At 38.0% G+C, this 17,952-nt stretch overlaps 1 protein-coding gene across 6 annotated transcripts in view; it reads right to left on the reverse strand.

Annotated features, from left to right (window-relative positions):
* Positions 1-17,952, reverse strand: part of SUGCT (succinyl-CoA:glutarate-CoA transferase) — a 337,849-nt gene that overhangs the window by 262,284 nt on the left and 57,613 nt on the right. For all 6 annotated transcript variants that reach the window (XR_008732070.1, XR_008732068.1, XR_008732071.1 and 3 more), the window contains exon 9: positions 7,815-7,910. Coding sequence is in view for 3 of the 6 variants with exons in the window: in XM_055709366.1 (XP_055565341.1) it covers positions 7,815-7,910 (96 nt within the window). In the remaining 3 variants the exon portion in view is untranslated. The remainder of the gene's footprint in view (positions 1-7,814; positions 7,911-17,952) is intronic.

The raw sequence follows: 17,952 nt of genomic DNA on the forward strand, positions 1-17,952 counted from the left end.
TGGGCATAGCTTCCTTACCACTACACTCACACCTCTCCTTGCAGAACAGTTACAGACTACACACAGCTCACCTGGGTGCTCTTATGTAACACATCTACTCATGCAACAACGTCATTGTAGGCAAAAACATGTAAAGACATGTTCTAGACTAAATGGCACGTCAAACTCATCACAGAGACAATCGGAATATTATTTTGTAACACACCACACATACATAAAGTCAAAAGCACTGCGTATACGAAAGCAGCTAATAATGCTGATAATTTGTATCTACGATCCTACATAGCTCCTTAGAAATAAATGCTGCAACAAAAACTAGATTACATGAATGACATCTAGTGGACATACCCTTCCACAACAATCACCTTTGTCCAACCAAAGCTGTTGCAAGCTCCACTTGGCAAAAGCAAGCACCTGAATATCAATTAAACAATGGTAAGAATTTTCCTGGGTTTTTTGTTTACTCACTTTTCTGTCTTCATAAAGTTAATATCACATGGACGTGCCTTAATCTCTCCTATGCCCCAAAACTGAATATTATTCATCACAAATCACCAGATCCTCAAGTTCTTAAGAAAACACAGCTCTAAAAGCTTGTGAACACTACCAAAGCCCTCTCTCATTTCAGTCATTTAAAGTAATTCCTTTGTGTTTCATTCCCCACTACTGACCAGAAAGAGCTGATCTGTCTTGCTTGTATAATACCTTGCACAAGAGACTGTGGCATTTTAATAGAGTTCCTAGCTACAATGGCAATACAAATCACTATTTTTGTATGCAGGATGATGATGTCAGGAGTCATTAAGTAATACTGTCGCACACAGATTGCTGAGTTTTCTTTCAGACTGTTCAAACACGTTTCAGCTTTTGAGTGGCTGCACTATACAGTTACACTACAACTATGAAACAAATTTTCAGAAAAGGAAAAGCCAAGTTTTTTCTTCTGCCCTAGCAGATTAGAGGAACGCACTGATTCAGTTGCAGTCAGTATCTCCTCCACAAGCCCACAGGTCCTACTTTCACCACTTTCCAACTGGTTACAATCTGAAGAGCAATCTACTAATCAGGGCTCTGTTATGCTGCCCTTCCTAAGAATTACAATTTCACATGGATATACAAATATGTAATGCTTGGTAACCCTGCAATACATTTGGAGGCTAACCATGCTGCTGTAAATAATACAAACTAGATCCTTCACCCCAGCAACGGACAAATGTGGGGGAAATAATGAACAACACACATAAAAGAGACATATGTCCACTAAATGACACTGAACATCAGTGTCATCATGTGTTCTGATGTTAGTTTCGTTAAAGTTTTTCTCATGTGACCATAGACAAGTTACAGACTAATAATCTTAATACACACCCAGTTTAAATGAGCATAAATATATATATAAGTTCAAACACATACAAGTATATATATATAAGAATATTTTACAATAGACACAAAATAGTCTGTGACACTTCCCAGGAGATCAAAAATGAAACAGTCTCAATTATCAGCTATCATTCCTTAACAATAATTGTGATAATACATATCTGTACTGCAAATTCAAAGTGTGAGACACATAAAAAAATACCTCGTGGGCATCGCCTAAAATAGGAAAGTGCAAGAGGATTTCCTTCAGGGGAAAAAAAAAAGGTATCATGTTTTAAGTTAAAAATGCATTTCATTTCCATCTGAAAAGTTCCTGTGTACAGGTAAAAAGCTGTCTATTCTATGTGTATACAAGATCAGCTTCTTTAAAGTGCTGTCTCTATGGCAGGATAGGATATATATGAATGAAGTTCTAACTACATCTCACATTATACACCGAGCACATATCTAAAACTGCCTAAGGCAAATCTACTGATTTGGTTTCCAGACAGCTGCTCTTCTCAGGAAAGAGCCTTGACAACTCACTGAAGGAGGATCACCAGAAAAGTATCAATATAATGTTGTCAGGTTTGAATAACTAGAATTCATGCCTCATAAATGGGCGGCTTTCTGCACAGGTTCCCACAGATGACTACTATACCTTTTCTTTGACTGAAATGGCAAGGAAACAGAATCCTGACTCCAGCAGTTCTTAGAAGCAGAGCACCAGCTGCGGTCCCCCCTAATCACAGTAACACAAAAATGTTTGTGCAGTGAGTAGTTCATCTAGTCGTACCACAGTAAGACACTTCTGAAAAATCTAGTAAGAAAATCTACAAACTTGTCAAAGGGAAAGGGAAAGGGAGAAAGAGAAAAGTCCTGCAAATGATAGCCGTGTTTTCTTGGTTTACAGAATCCAGGATAACACAAGCCTTTCTGGCTTCTCCCTTTCCTGTGCCTTGTAAGATAAAGATAGAAAGGAAGCAGCTAGTTAAAAACCCAGACCTGTAGGTAAGCAGTTCAAGGAGATACGCTAGGCCACTAAAGTACCTGGGAGATTGGGTATGCATCGTATGTGTCAAGACATGTATCTTGAGGATGGCCAGGCTGTTCTTTGGCAACTGAATCTGTTGAGTGTGAGAGGGCACGCTTTGCTGCTTGAGAGCACAAAGTTGCTATTCAGTTCATCTGTGATACATATAATTTTCATGTCAAATGGGCTATACTTTCAGCAGTGTTATTTCATTGCTCAGAACAACAGTACAGGACACTGGGCCCCCAAGGCAGTCTAAACAGTCCAGGTGAGTACTACGTAGGTAAGGCTCACAGAGTACGAATGGTTATCTTGCATTTCCTGAATCTAGAACTCCCCCAAATAAAACTTTCATTTTATTTCTTTCTGGTGCATAAGTTCCATCTTCTCCTTGACTGGGCAATTACAGAGCAGAAAGATTTTCTTCCATAACATCCATTTTGGACTTATTTAAGGAGAGTTTCATGCACAAAACAAAACTTTGCAAACAATCCAAGTTCTATTCTATGTTGATTTTAATTTCAAGACACTAACTGCAGAAGTATCCCAATAAAACCACATAAAGACAGAAAAGAAACTACATATCACAATTCTTGGGTGGAATAAGCAGTTTGAAATTTCTGAACAATTGACATTAATATGTTGTCCTCTTTGCTGGAAAGTTAAAAAAAAAAAAAAAAAAAAAAAGTAGCGAAAAGCTTTGTGAGATTCTCCAGAGCTGAATTAGGGAAGTTGGTGCACATTGCACTTTTGAGTTAAAAGCAACTCTGCCAGATGAATCAGGTAAATAACAATTCACTGCATTTCCCTGTTCCTGTGGCGAGACACAAGTGACATGAGTGGGATTTTCTTAGTGAGACTCCTGAACAGGACGAAATTCCACAAGCAAAAAATATGAGATCCCTATGTTAAAAATAATGCAGAGATATTTATATCTATGACTATACTCATCTTCCTACTGCCTCATACCTTTCATTTCCTTATGAGCTTATACTTTGGTTCTCATAACATATTCCAGCTGCAAGGCCTTTGACACAGACACAGTTTCCTCATATGAGGGAAATTATATGGCTAGCACAACAAGAGGTTGATGCTTAAAGAATCTAAGTGATGCTCTAATATAAAAAACATTAACATTGGGTCTGATGAGTTATGGCAATGCACAAGTCAGTCAACAGAAAAGATAATTTGTTAAAATAATTTCTTTCCTGTCTGGTGGTTTCAGCTTCTGTGCAGAATGGTTCCCTTCGCATATTCTGAAAATATATTGAAGCATACTTGAGAAGACCCTGTGACTCTTAGAAACAAATCTGAAACAGAAATAATATCAATTTCATTGCAGGGGTGGGTGGGGATGGATATCTGTAAGAGCTTGGTTTCTCAGTTTCTAAAGAGACTTTCAGCATTACGGACCAAGAGAAAGCAGCCCTATGCTTTTTGCTGGAAGTTTGCTTCAAAGTGTTGCTCCGGGTGTCTGATGGCAGGGTGATAAGCTGCCACAGGAAACATCTCTAAACACACAGGTTACAATAGACTTTCTTAGGAGGATGAATATCCATTCCGACTGGACCAGTTGGATGATGAAAAAGTGAATGTCTAGATCTCATGCAATGGTACAAGCAACATAGCTACATTGCTGAAACCACACGAATGAGGCAAGACCTTACCAACCCAAATGAAAAACAATTAATACAACTTCATATTTCAGCACAATTATGTAAACCAGATGCTTTTAAGCCTCTGATTTTCTCTGGATAATCATGGAGCGGCTGTAGCTAAACAAGGTGTCTCATTATAGGAACTTGTTTAAAAAAATTGCACTAATTACGTTTAAGATACAGCCCCAAACTCAAGGTTTGTGTTTTAACACTTGAAACTGAACAAATTGGGATCTGATTACATGTACTAACACAGGAGTGACCTATTCAAACTACATCACTCTGATTAAGCAGATATACTCAAAGTAGATAATTTCTCATGAAGGGTTCAGCACTCAAAAATCTATTCCTGATTCTGGTTTATTAGAATCTAGAGTTATTCATCTTTCTGGCACATCGCAATGCTCACCTGGGTTGAAAATCTATGACAAACCTTTACAGATAGCTTTACGGGAATGCTGAAAGAAAGACAGTGTACACTCAAAGAGGTTCACAGCCTTTCCTTTCGGTTCTGGTATTGAGCACACAGAACTGAAAACTCAGATATTTCTGATGATCGTGTCATGAAGTCAGTACATCATCAGAAAATGAAAAAAAACCTTAAAAGAGTATGTAAGTCCTTGCATACCAAACTTTACATCTCTTATTAAGAACTTGTTGCTCAGACCAGAAATACATTTTCAAAGGTGCTATACATCTTCATAGTTTCAGGAAAGATAAAACCCAGCTGCCCGTTAATGCTAGATTTTTATGTTTTTAAATACAGGGAAAAGTAAGAAAGGTCAATCTAGAGAACACATTCAGGGCCAAATTATGCAGCTAGATTTTAGTCAAGAAGCAACAGGGAATTCAGTGAAATTACAGAGATATACTCAAAACTAAATTTGACCTTATAAATAGAAAAAAATAGAGCCATTTGCAAGGATATTCTGAACAAAACTGTTCAGTTGAAGCTCAATGAAATAAAAGCCACAATAGCATTCAGTATATACTACTGAATATGTTAGAGGACTAGAATACTTAGTGTAAGAACTGGAAGAAAAAAATGGTACTATTTATGTACATATTTAAGATGCTTTTGATGTATTTTTTATTAAATTCTGGTCAGTACTCTAACATGACTGTGATCAGACTTCCACCACATGGAAAGATGACGTAAATTATTTTCTGATATCTACAAAAGGATCTCTCATGTTTACCCAATCTTCCATGACACTTTTTAGCGGGATTGCAAACTCTGTATCACTTCAAAGTTGTAACTTACTACCTGTATGAAAACTCAAAATACAGAAAGTGAAAACAAAATAAAGTTGAGGACATAAGAAAAAAACCCAACAGTTCACTACCACATACTTGTTCTGAAATATACAGAAATTCAATTTTCTAAAACGTGATTTTTATTATTTGAACAAATTATAGGTCACTTGCACAAAATATCTTTAAACAGGAAAAAAACAAAAACATTTATTTGTAAAAAATAGCACCGTGATAGTCAAATATTAGTTTAGTAAGAAAAAGACAGTATATTCAAAAACTAGTATGAAAGATTAAAGCAAGGTTTTAAAGTTCTGTTTGAAACCATATTACAAATGAGCTTTAGAAGCAACTATAAAAGCAGTACAATAGCAACAGTGAGGGTTAATTCAAGTTTTGGAAGAGCTTTGCAGTCTAAGTATAGCTTATGCTAGTAAAGCAAAAAATAAACTCTAGAAAGCATAATATACTTATGGTTACAATCAGAATTATAACCATACTAGCTGATGGAATGTTAAGAGATGAGCCATAAACACACACACACACACAACTCCACCCATAGTAAATCCACCCTAATTACAGGTTTAGAACAAAAAAATTCAAATTAAAATTGTTTGTAATATTGAGGTAATATTTGTAATAGCTACTACAGAAGCAGCATGCAGAAACACAGGAACCATATTTTAGATATTATTTTTTTGAAAAGAAAAAAAAGGTATTGACTAATCTAGATTAAACCAGGTGATAGCAGCTAAAACAATCTCCTCAGATTTTGTAAATCTAGAGAGCTGTCTATGAAAAAAGAAACAAAGAATACTCAGTGTATGCCTTTCTCTTTGCTTTGATTATGGAAAAACAAAGGCAAAAGGGCATAAAAGACCGCAAGTTTCAGTTATTCAGCCAAATGCAGTGCAGTGAAGATAAAACATTTTGTTCAGTCAGGTTTTTGGTTTTGCTTATACAAACTTCAGACACTTCGTATCTGTTCTATCCTTTCTACATACCAAAGTTCAAAAAGGGTTGTACCAAAAGGTTTCATCACAGAAACACAGCAGAACATAACTGCTTGTGTAGTGAATGTCTGGTTGCCTTGGGCCATGTAGAGTTGGTTCTAGAAAACATGGCCATACTGCTATGCTGTACCAGCCAGAGCCGCAGCTGTGCTCCACTACACCTGACACAAGAACACTGCAGGACCAAACCCATCCCCACAGAAAGTCATGACATCCCCAACAACCTGAGACAATCTGCAATCTGTTCTACCTAATTCATAATGAATTGACATTTGACAATGTAATGTCAATTCATTGTCATTACATGACAGTTGATTATGCAGTGGTGTGTACAGGAAAAAAGTCTCCTAGCTCATGTAGACGTAGCTCTTACAGCACATGTTTTTGGTTTTAGACCAAATATTTAGCCAGGGGTAGTGTTCTGTGTAATGACTATTATAGAGTTTCTGTGGGCATAAACAGCAAATCTTTTGATGTGATCAGCACCATCTTCACCACTAGGAAGAAGGCAATACATCAAGTTTCCCTCACTTTCACTAAAAAAAAAAAAAAAGAAAAAAAAAAAGGAGATGGTAAAGAAACTGAGTGGTGTTTAGGTGTAGTTCTGCCAGCCCAACACTGGGAACTGTCCCTCTCAGGATTTAAAGGGCTCTGTCCAGAAATTAAGAAATTCAGGCTCTGCATAGCTAGTTCCAAACATGATTATTTGATGAGAAGTGCCAAAAATTATGAAATAAAGAATAGATTTTTTTTAAATCAAATATATGCCCCAGTCTCCATACGTTAGCATGACTTCAACCAAGAACACAAAATGATCAGCTAGAAAATAACAAAATTTTGCTTACTGGAAGAGTTTCCCATGCTAGCCAGAAGTAAGATAAAACTTGCAGCATTTTTTTTTCCCCTATGCTTGTTTATATGATGAAGGTCATGTTATTTTAAGGAATTTCAACTCTTCATTAGATGTAGCAGACTACGGATTCTGCTGGGGAGATCTGATGTCTGCTTAATTCATTTTGCCAACCTGTTGTCTCACTGAGCTGCAGTGACTTGGAGCAAAATCAACAGAAAACTATAAATATGCAGAATTCCAAGATCTTCATGGTCATTTAGATTGTTCTTGTAGACTCAACAAGATAAAAATATCAACATTCAGAGGCAAAAAAAATCAGTTTATAACTGGTATGGAAGTCAGGTAACCCTTAAAAAAAAATGTTTCTGTCAGGTGAAAACCAATCAAGTCATCATGCTAGCTTTAAAGTCATCCAATTTCAGCAAACACCTTTGATCTATTTCAGTGTTCTGTTACTAACCTACTGCTCATGAAGAAATATTCAAAATGCAGAAATTACAATGAACAACAGAACCTTGTCCTACCCAGACACAGATGCATTACAGACTACAGCAGATCATGGGAAAAGTCAGTCAGTTCTCACTCTCGTAATACACAAAATCATGAATTCCATGAACAAAAAAAAAATGTTGCTTTCTGCTTACCTGATATGGAACAATACTCCCATGAGCAGTACCCCAGCGTTTTCCTTCAATTTTGCAATTAAGGTAATTAGCTGCTACATGAGTGAGACATGCAACCTGGAAATGGAGAAAAAGCAAAGTATTCAGGAAAGCTGAAACTTCCTTGACAATTTCTCTGAGATTTCTGTCTATTTATATGCACTTCAGATAGATAAGTTAAAATACTTATATCAAAAAAGTATCTTTTATATATTACATATTATGTATATTTTTAATATGAAAAAAAAATCAGGGTACATCTGTATCATGGAAGTGCTTGTGTAAGTACAACTCAATAAACTCAAAAAATAATGCATGTCCTATAACATTACTAATGCTAGAGAAATCTAGCATTCAACTACCCTAAGAGATAAGACAGTATTACCCTTTGCAAAATGGTCAACTGCAGCAAAGGGAAAAAAAAAAATCAGTGACATGCCCAGAGTCTAGTGGGAAGCATGATGGATTTGTGGGATAGAACTCACCATTTCCTGAACCTCAATCCCATGCTTAAATCACAAAGGCTTTTTCTCAGTTACAAGATTATTTTTATTTTCTCCTATGCTTCTCATTTTACATGTCCAAGCTATGGAAAATACTTCTGAATTCTTCAGCTCCCCACATGCTCTGTAATATTAATTAAGTGGTAGGCCTTGGTAAATCATCTGCCATTAGAAGATAAGGAGAGATTTATCAAGTTATTAGTCAGACAGACAAAATTGGAGAAAGATTAATGTTGTGAAAAATATGGCATGCTAATTTGGTAACCACGATTTGAGGGGATAAATAAATAGTTTGCAAGCATGAATGTATCTTAGGAAAAAGAAGTGAACTTTTATGATGCAGTGATGCATAAAAATCAGTGGTTCTGTTATAATCAATGGCGGATTCTTTATTCTTATTTCTTTGAGAGAACAGTGTATGAATATATCTGAAGCAAAGTAATGCATCACATTTAGCATGCAAGGTTATCACTAATTCACCAGACACAATGTATTTTTTCTGCTGTTAACTAGTTGTGCCAGTAAGTGCAATAGTAAATAAGTAAATAGGCCATGTGACCATTTTTTTCCCAAAAATATTATTTTCTTCATATTTCTTCCCTAGATGGAAGAAATTTCCTATGATGACCCAGGCCTTTACACTATTCTGTGCCTACTAATGTCTAATCTACAACAAAACTTGCAGTAATTAATGCAGAGTCCACTATTAACACTCCAATATATATGTGAATTATATCAGAATTTCCAGAAAAAGAATGCCATTTCATTTTCTTCTATCTCAATATATGCTGAAAAGTCAACGTGAATAGGTCACTCTCACATTTAAAGCAAATATTTAACTCTAAATCATGGATACAGTGATTTAGTCCAGCAGAAAACCTAGGAAAACATACAGCAAATAAGAATGGAACTGCTGCCAAAAACTGTATTTGTATATACCAACTACAAATACAAAGCTTTATTCCCAAGTACTGCTGGAAAACACTTTGTAGTTGGATTTCAGCTGCAGCTTATTATAGCCCAGTGTCACTTCATTCAGCTAAAACATTGAACAATGTCTAGTCTGTCCTTCAGTCCCCAGGAAAATCTCAGCAATTAAGGAAATGGATCTGGGAGTACGTAAAAAAAATTTTTTTCTTCAGGTTTGCAACTTTCCTCAGCAACACAGAATGAAACACACTGTTATTACAGAGAGAGTTTAATGAGTCACAAAAGTGTGTTACTTATTAATAACACATATCCTAGACCCATCGCTCCTGTCATTTTTCAGTTTGGGGTCACACTCCACAGTGATATTTCTTTCTGCCAAAGCAAATGGCTATGCAATGATGATGAAATATCATCAGGTATTCCATATTTGTGTGTAACACTATACAGCTGCGTTATTCCACACAAATTTCACGGACAGGAGAGATGCATGTGCTACAATGGGCTTTTAAAGATACAAGAATGCCCTCTGTGATACATGCATTTAAGTTTTCACACTTCTGGAAGGAAACGCTATACCAGACTAAACTCTGGGAAGGATATAGTGAATTAAAACCTTGTGAAACAGAAATCTTAAAATATTGATGTTGAATATAATGGAGCCAAAATTTTTTTCCATTAATTTGTTCATATTTTATGCTGTAGAAATAGATCTATGAGTTTCATAAATTCTTCACAAGAAGTTTCACAAGAAAACTTCTATCCTTAAAAAAAAGAAAAAAATTACCAGTGTTGCAAACTGCTTCAGCTTTCTTGATGAGAAGAATATCTCTTTCAATGATGGAAAACATACATGTCTAGATTTCTCCAAAGCACTTGTTCACAGTACAACAGGAAAAAAAATAATTCAAACATAATACTCGCTAAATATTGCAATTGCCCCACTAAAGCTTCTGCTCAAAGACTTGTTTCAGTGGCAATAGACAGCAAATGCCACAGATGACAGAAGCTTAGCAAAGACACAATTATGGAGCTAAAAATTGCTTAGACTATATCAAGGCCTCAGTTCAACACAATACTTAGCCTGAGGAGTAATTCCATGTCAGTCGATGTACCAACTCATTGCATGAATGCATATGCCTATGCACCCTGCTGAAACTGGTTTATTCATTGTTTTTTCAATGAATCATGAAGGAAAAAAAACTTTTGGTTCCCTTTGACTTCCTTCTCTGCATTGGGTACTTTGTTCATAGTCAAATCAGCCAGCCAAAAAGAATTATTATTAGTAGTACTAGTATCATCATCACACAAATAAACTTATATTGACCACATCAAAGTAAGTATTTCAGTGTTTTGCGTTTTACACATACACACACTTAATTGAGCGAACTCTGTAGCCTTTTGACCCTTTCATAACAACTCTCTAATGAATTCAGCAGACTTAAAAGATGAATCTACTTCTACTGTCCCATTAAATTATTATAGACAGTCCCAGGACTACCATGCTTTTCCCTTTCCTCCTGGCTCAGTTCATTCTCCCTGGTCTCTTCAAAGATTTACCTTCACTAAAAAGGCACTATCTGAAAAAAACACTTTCAGCATATACATTTTATGTCCTTAATAAAGAACACAAAGAATTTATCTACCTATACCTAACCATTGGTAAGCAAACTTCTGAACTATAAGCATAAAAAAAGATATCCCAAGTGAACATTTCTACAGACATCATAACCCCTAGCAAAAAAATGTTTTCAACAAATCTGTTTATCCAAATTCCCCTGTAATTCAAGACTCAGTTAGGCTCTCACTGCTAGAGACCCTTCTTGTAGTAGCAATACCTACAGTAAAATCAATCTTTCAAAATGAAGTTTAGGTAGATCTGTATCGCATATTCAGTTAAGTATTTTTAAATCTATATTTAAAAATGCTTTCCTGAAACCTTATAGACCCATTTCTTTTCTCCTTTAATTAAGAACTAATCCTTAAAAGTAACCTTTGGACTTGTAACATTAAAGCAGATGTAATACAATGATACAGACATCACTATTCATTCGCTTGCAGAGACACATCTATGCACTGTAAATAAGTATTATCAAATATCTACAGATAAGTGTTTCTTTATTTCACATCATTAAAGGGAACACACACTTCAACATTCCTTTCTGATATTACTGTTGACGGCCAAATCACATATTTGCATTACATCCTTACTTAAACCAGAACAAAAAGAGAGCTGCATTAAAATCTGAAAAGTTATGCTCAGCTTATGATGCAATGAGACAGATGGGAAACAAGATATTAAAAGCCACAAGGTCAGCAGACAAAGAAAAGAGACAGAATTTCAAAAGATTTTTTTCAAGATAGCACATCAAACATAATTTATTACAATGAGTTCACTGAGTCAATCAATCATATACATGCAAGTTCAACAAGTGTATACGAATAACAAAAGAAGACAGGTAACTGGAAAGAGGAGAAAATAACATTTTAATTATATCCTTTACTTTCTTCTCCCTCCAATTTTGTGTCTGCTTTCCTGCCACATATCTTAACAAGACTGACTCTTAGCCAACTGATTTTTTTTTCCTCATTTTTTGTTTAATTTTCCTGAAAGCATGTAGACTGTCTTTTAGGACCTTCGAGATACAGGCATTTTACAGCACCATAGATAACTTATTTTACACTATATAGGGAACTAGTAACCCAAATATTAACTTATAGCTTTTAAGAAAAAATCATCCTGGAAAACTTCAGTGCTTTCTGTTGTAGAAAGACCAATAATATTCCACTTACACCTTTTCCTTATTTCTGGTGATACGAAAAAGATATCTTTAAATGAGGAAAATTTGAACATAAGACCACAATCCTCATTTGGTGTACATAAACAAAGCTCTCAAAATCACTGACCCTACGCTGGTATTTCTCTAATGACTGATTGTACTGTTTCATACATTTTCCCCTCTCCATGTTGCAATAAATAGTTTGGCACTGATAGATCAATATTCAAGTGTGATTACTTTGGCTTTTGCAGTTATCTAACATTGACCTTCTCATTTGTACATTTGTATTGAAGCTGCTCCCACAGACACGTGCACGGGGTGACCCTTGGCTCTTGCTTCTTGAGTGTTTTTTCATTAAAAAAACACCAAAAACATTTAAGAAAAAAACCAAACTCTATCTTTACCCAGAAATCTCTACTCCACTTAGAAGAAAAACCCACTCCTTTAATTGAAGTCTAATTACATTCAGCCGCAAGGCTTAATCAGAGTAGAAGTAAATTCTTACTAGTCTGCAATCTCGCTGCTGCCATAGACAGTGCAAGTTTTATGCTACATTCTAAGCGTTGACCCAACTGGTTCAGGATGTTCTTTGTGGCATGGTGCTGTTCTACCGGTCTGTAGGCAGAGAACTATGTTTCAAACTCCTGCAAGAAGGAACTGGGCAATGAACTGGGAACCACAACCTTGCACGGAGGCAAGAAAGCTGCCACAGTTCAAGGCAGCCCATTCCACAGGGGCCCAGCAGGAAGCCACAGCCTTCCCAGGAGCTGTCAACAAACATCACCTTGTGTCTGGGCACGTTAGGGCCTCCCATCTACCCTGGAGTTGAGAGCTCTTCAGGAGCTAAAAATCAGCTCAAGAGTGGCATACACCCACAGGCTGGGCAGACGGCCCCACAGCAAAGCCACTGCCCACAAAGCTGCAAGATTTTACAAATTCATCAGTGGCGCCCCGAGAACTGTGCAAAGCAGCATGTGTGACCTTCTCCTGAATTCACATGTTGTCCCATAATCCCTCTCCATATAGTTCTCTCCCCTTCAAGAGCCAGCAATACTGTATATGCTTTCAGCCAGTGCTTTGCAGACCAGCAAATTCCATGAATGCCTTTGAAGAAGTCTGTAAAACCTAGCTAAAAAAGCAAGACTGATATCACGTAGGCCAAGGCTTACAATTAAAGAGCCTACACCCCCTTTAGAAAATGTCATGTTATGAACACTGTGGTCTGGGTAAAAAGCATTTTCTTCCCAGTGACACCGACTCCTCTTAATGTGAGACTCCAGAAAGTGAGCGTGAATTCACCCTTCATAACAGAAACCTCCCGGCATTGAAGCATCAGCAAATGGTATAATCCCAGCCACAGATGCAATCTTGTGAAGATAAAGTCAGATCCTTAATGACAAATAACTACAGTTTTAGAACAGGTCTCATATTAGCTCCCTTTTTAGGGCCTTCGAGCCAGGCACTTAAGCAGGTGTCCAGCTCCATGCCATGTGTCCAAGCCCATGCAGCTTGTGGGACTTGCTGATTTAAGTTACCCCCTTGATCAAATAGCACACGGCAAATCACAATCACACAAATTATGTGCTAGGAGGTGCTTAATGAACTAGAAACAATAAAAGATACATGCAATGAGAAAAACAAAAGTAATGTATTTAAAACCCTACCTTGAACACAGATTTTTCAAAGAAGAAAAACAAAGCAAAAGATAAAGTGCACAATTGTGTAGATATATTTTTTTGTGTAAAAATGCCAGCTGAAAACAATATTTGCTTTACAAAAAAACCTTTAGACTACATATATAGAGGGAAACTCAGGCATCTTCAGAAACATAAAGCATTTGGATAGCAGAGAACTGCCAAGTTCAGTAAGATGCAACAACAAAAAGAAATTATCTACAAATGATTTTTTAGATGAGCTATTTAGAGCTTAGAAAAGACCAGAATGAATGCTTCTGTGCTTGCCACAGCACGGAGATCATTTCCTGATTAAAATTCAATTAGTGTTAACAACAGCAAGGATTGATGCAACTAAACAGATATAGGACTTGAAATTTCAAAAATATGTATTATTTAGTATACAGTTTCAAGAGAAAGTAAATGTTAAACTGACTCCTATCCCTCTGTAGTCTCCACTTAAAAAAAAAATAGAACAACAAACCTACACACACTCAAATTAATTTTAGGTGAAGGATCAGAAATAAAAATTCTAACCACAGAATCTATTAAGACCACACTTCAGCACTGACATGAAAAAAGGGGAAAAAAGATTTAATTAAAATAAGCTCTGTTTGAAGAAAACAACATTTTAAAATGAAGAATAAATTACATTTTCTTGATTAAAATAAAATACTAATCAGATTTTTCTGAAAGTGTGAGAAAACATACTACTTAGACCACTGAAAAATTCTTGTTTCAGCTCCATAACAGCACAGGAACAGCTCTAAGGAACGTAACATTAAAAAAAAAAAATTATTAAAAAGAATATTAAAAAAACCCAAGAACTCCAAAGTTAGTCTGTACACTGCAAGATCTTGGTGCACTTACATACAAACTTTAATCATATGGTCCAATACTATTTTTCTATCAAGCCTCTGACCTACATTTAATTAGTATGTACTTACTGAATATTTACTTTCAATTTATTCAGGAATATATAGCCCAATCACTCTTAGAGTCCCTACCAGCCTTTATACACATCACATGTTGTACACATCGCACCTTCTGCCGTTCTGAGTTCCTTTCAAAAGATACTTCCCTGAAACAAGGGTGATTCATCTGCCAGATTTCAAGTTTCCACTACAAAGAATGAAGGGACTGAGTTTCTCAGGAGGGAAAAAAAAAAAAAAAAAAAAAAAGAAAAACCCCATCAACGTATTTTCCCATAACTTGTTCCTGGAAACAGATGAATCATTTTAATAGTAACTTTAAAAACAAATCACTTTCTGGCAATTCCATGACATGGAAAATTCAGCCAAAACAGTTAAAACTCTGGCAAAGTTATAAAAAACAAAATCAGACTCTGATAACAGACATATCAGACAACCTTAAGTATAAATAACACTTCTACAATCATTTCCTCAAGTCTCTGTCTTCTCAAAAGAAAGAATATATATCCACTGAAATATTAAATGCATTACGCCCTGTATTTTCACACAGCTTTACTAAATCCAAGCAAAATTCAACTTACAGAAAGTTTCTTCTACTATATTTTACACAGCTTTTTTAATACTAGAACATGTGTTTTTAAAATTATTCCTTAATTATAGCCTTTTCTGCCAAGAACCTATGCATTTAATATGAATGATAACTTTCTCTTTTATTCTTTGTAATGATGCCTGGTGGTATTTCATTGATTGTTTAGAAAATAGCACAGATCAAGTTCTCGGGGTGGCTTCTATTCATGCAAAGAGCTGCGAGCATACTTGCAAAACACAGACCAGTTTGGGTTGTGGGAGGTAGAGGAACTCCTCTGCTGAGCGACAGAGTACAGGGAGGAGGCCAGTAGGTTGAGGACTGTCAGGGAAAACCTGCTGGAATCACACCTTGGCTTCCCTGAGACAGGTCCAACAGGCAGGCAGGATGCATAATAGGGAGGATTTCCCATCCTCTTGCTGCTGGCTGAAGGAGCAGGCAGCAATGGCAACAAGCTCCTGCCTGGCTTGTTGTGCCTGCTGGTCCCCTCTGTGGCCGCCCCACCTGCCCCGGGGCCCTCGCAGGCCAGGCATGAGGCTCAGCAAAGCAGAACCAAGCAAGAACGAGGGCAATGATTCATCTAGCTTGGAGGTGTCGCTGACGTTATGTTGGCCTATGCCCTGCATTAAAAACCACTTCCATAAAGGAAAACTGATGGGTCCACTGCCATAGGAGACTCCCTTCTGAGGGGACTGAAGACCCAACATGCAGACCAGACCCACGCCTTGGGGAAGCCTGCTGCCTGCCTGGGGCCCCAGTTAAAGGTGTGAGGAGAAAGCTGCCCACCCAGGCACGGCCCTCAGATTATGATCCATTACTGGTTTTTCAGGCAGCAGCAATAAAGTTGTGACAAGAAGTCTGAGGGCAATCAAGAGAGACTTCAGGGCCCTGGGATGGCTGGTTAAGGGATGCGGAACACAAGCAGTGTTCTCCTCTGCCCTCCCAGTTGCAAGGAATGATGGAGGAGGAAACAGGAATACCCAGAAGATCAATGCCTGGCTTCGAGCCTGGCGTCACCAGCAGAATTTTTGGTGTGCTGATCATGGGTCAGTCTACATAACACAAGGGCTGCTGTCAAGAGATGGGGTACACCTTTCTCAAAGGGGAAAAGGATCTTTGTGCAGGCATCAGCAGGACTCATTGAAAGAGCTTTAGATTTGAAGGGATAAAATCAGGCTCCCTAGAGATAAGCCTAGGGCAGCAGGCCAATATTTTTGGGACAGTGTGCTAGTGAGGTCCTTTGCTCTGTTGCCTCAGCGAAGGTAGGAGATGGAGATCCATGTTGCAGCAAAGGCACTAGGGTTATTGATGTGTTAGAAATGACAGAAGTGCTTGAGAACAGTCATGCAGGAATTAGGGCTTCTCCACCCCAGGAAACGTGGCAGGATCAACAGCCCCACGGAAGCGCATCTACACCAGTGCACACACCATGGGCAACAAACAGGAGGAGCTGGAAGCCATTGCAGCAGGAAAACTATGACACAGTTGCCATCACGGAAACACGGTGGGATGACTCACACAACTAGAGCGCTGCAATGGGTGGCTATAAACTCTTCAGGAGGGATAGGCAAAGAAGGAGAGGCAGTGGGGTACTCTGTATGTTAGGGGGTGTTTGCGTTGTCTAGCGCTTAATGATGGTGACGATGGGATTGAGTGTTTATGGGTAAGAATCAGGGGGAAGGCCAACAAGGCGGATACCATGGTGAGAGTCTGTTACAGACCACCCAACCAGGATGAAAAGGCAGGTGAAATATTCTAAAAGCAGCTGGGAGAAGTCTCTCAATTGCTAGCCTTGTTCTCAGGGGGGACTTGAACTTACAGATATCTGCTGGAAATACAATACAGCAGACAGAAAACAGTCTAGGAGGTTCCCGGAGTGTGTGGAAGAGACTTTCATGACACAGCTGGTGAGGGAGCCACTAGGGAAGATGCCCCGCTGGACCTGCTGTTTCTGAACAAAGGACTTGTGGGTGATGTGATGGTTGGAGATTGTCTTGGGCATAGTGATCACAAAATAATCAGAGTTTTCAGTTCTTGGAGGAGTAAGGAGGGAGGTCAGCAAAACTGCTACCTTGGACTTCCAGAGAGCCAACTTTGGTCTGTTTAGAAGACTGGTTGACAGAGTCCCTTAGGAGACAGTCGTGAAGGCCAAAGGAGTCCAGGAAGGCTGGACATTCTTTAAGAAGAAACTCTTAAAGGCACAGAGGCAGGCCATCCCCATGTGCTGGAAGATGAGCTGGTGGGGAAGACAACCAGAATAGCTGAACAGAGCTTTGGCCATTTCTCAGGAAAAAAAGGAGAGGTTATGACCTTTGGAAGAAGGGGCAGGCAACTCAGGACAACTAGGCGGATGTCATGAGGTTATTCAGAGAGAAAATCAGAAGAACCAAAGCCCAACTAGAACTTGATCTGGCTACTACCATAAAAGACAATTTAAAAATGTGTCCATAAATACATTAGCAACAAAAGGAGGGCTAAGGAGAATCTCCACCCTTTATTGGATGTGGGGGGAAAGATAGTGACAAAGGCTGAGGAAAAGGCTGAGGTACTTAAAGCTGCCTTTGCCTCAGTCTTTGATAGTAAGACCAGGTGTTCTCAGGCTACCCAGCCCCCTGAGCTGGAAGACACAGACAAGGAGCAGAACAAAGCCTCCATAATCCAAGGAGAAATGGTCAGTGACCTGCTACACCCTTAGACACACACAGGTCTATGGGGCCAG

Source organism: Falco cherrug, chromosome 4, assembly GCF_023634085.1.
Source record: "Falco cherrug isolate bFalChe1 chromosome 4, bFalChe1.pri, whole genome shotgun sequence".
Taxonomy (NCBI): Eukaryota; Metazoa; Chordata; class Aves; order Falconiformes; family Falconidae; genus Falco; species Falco cherrug.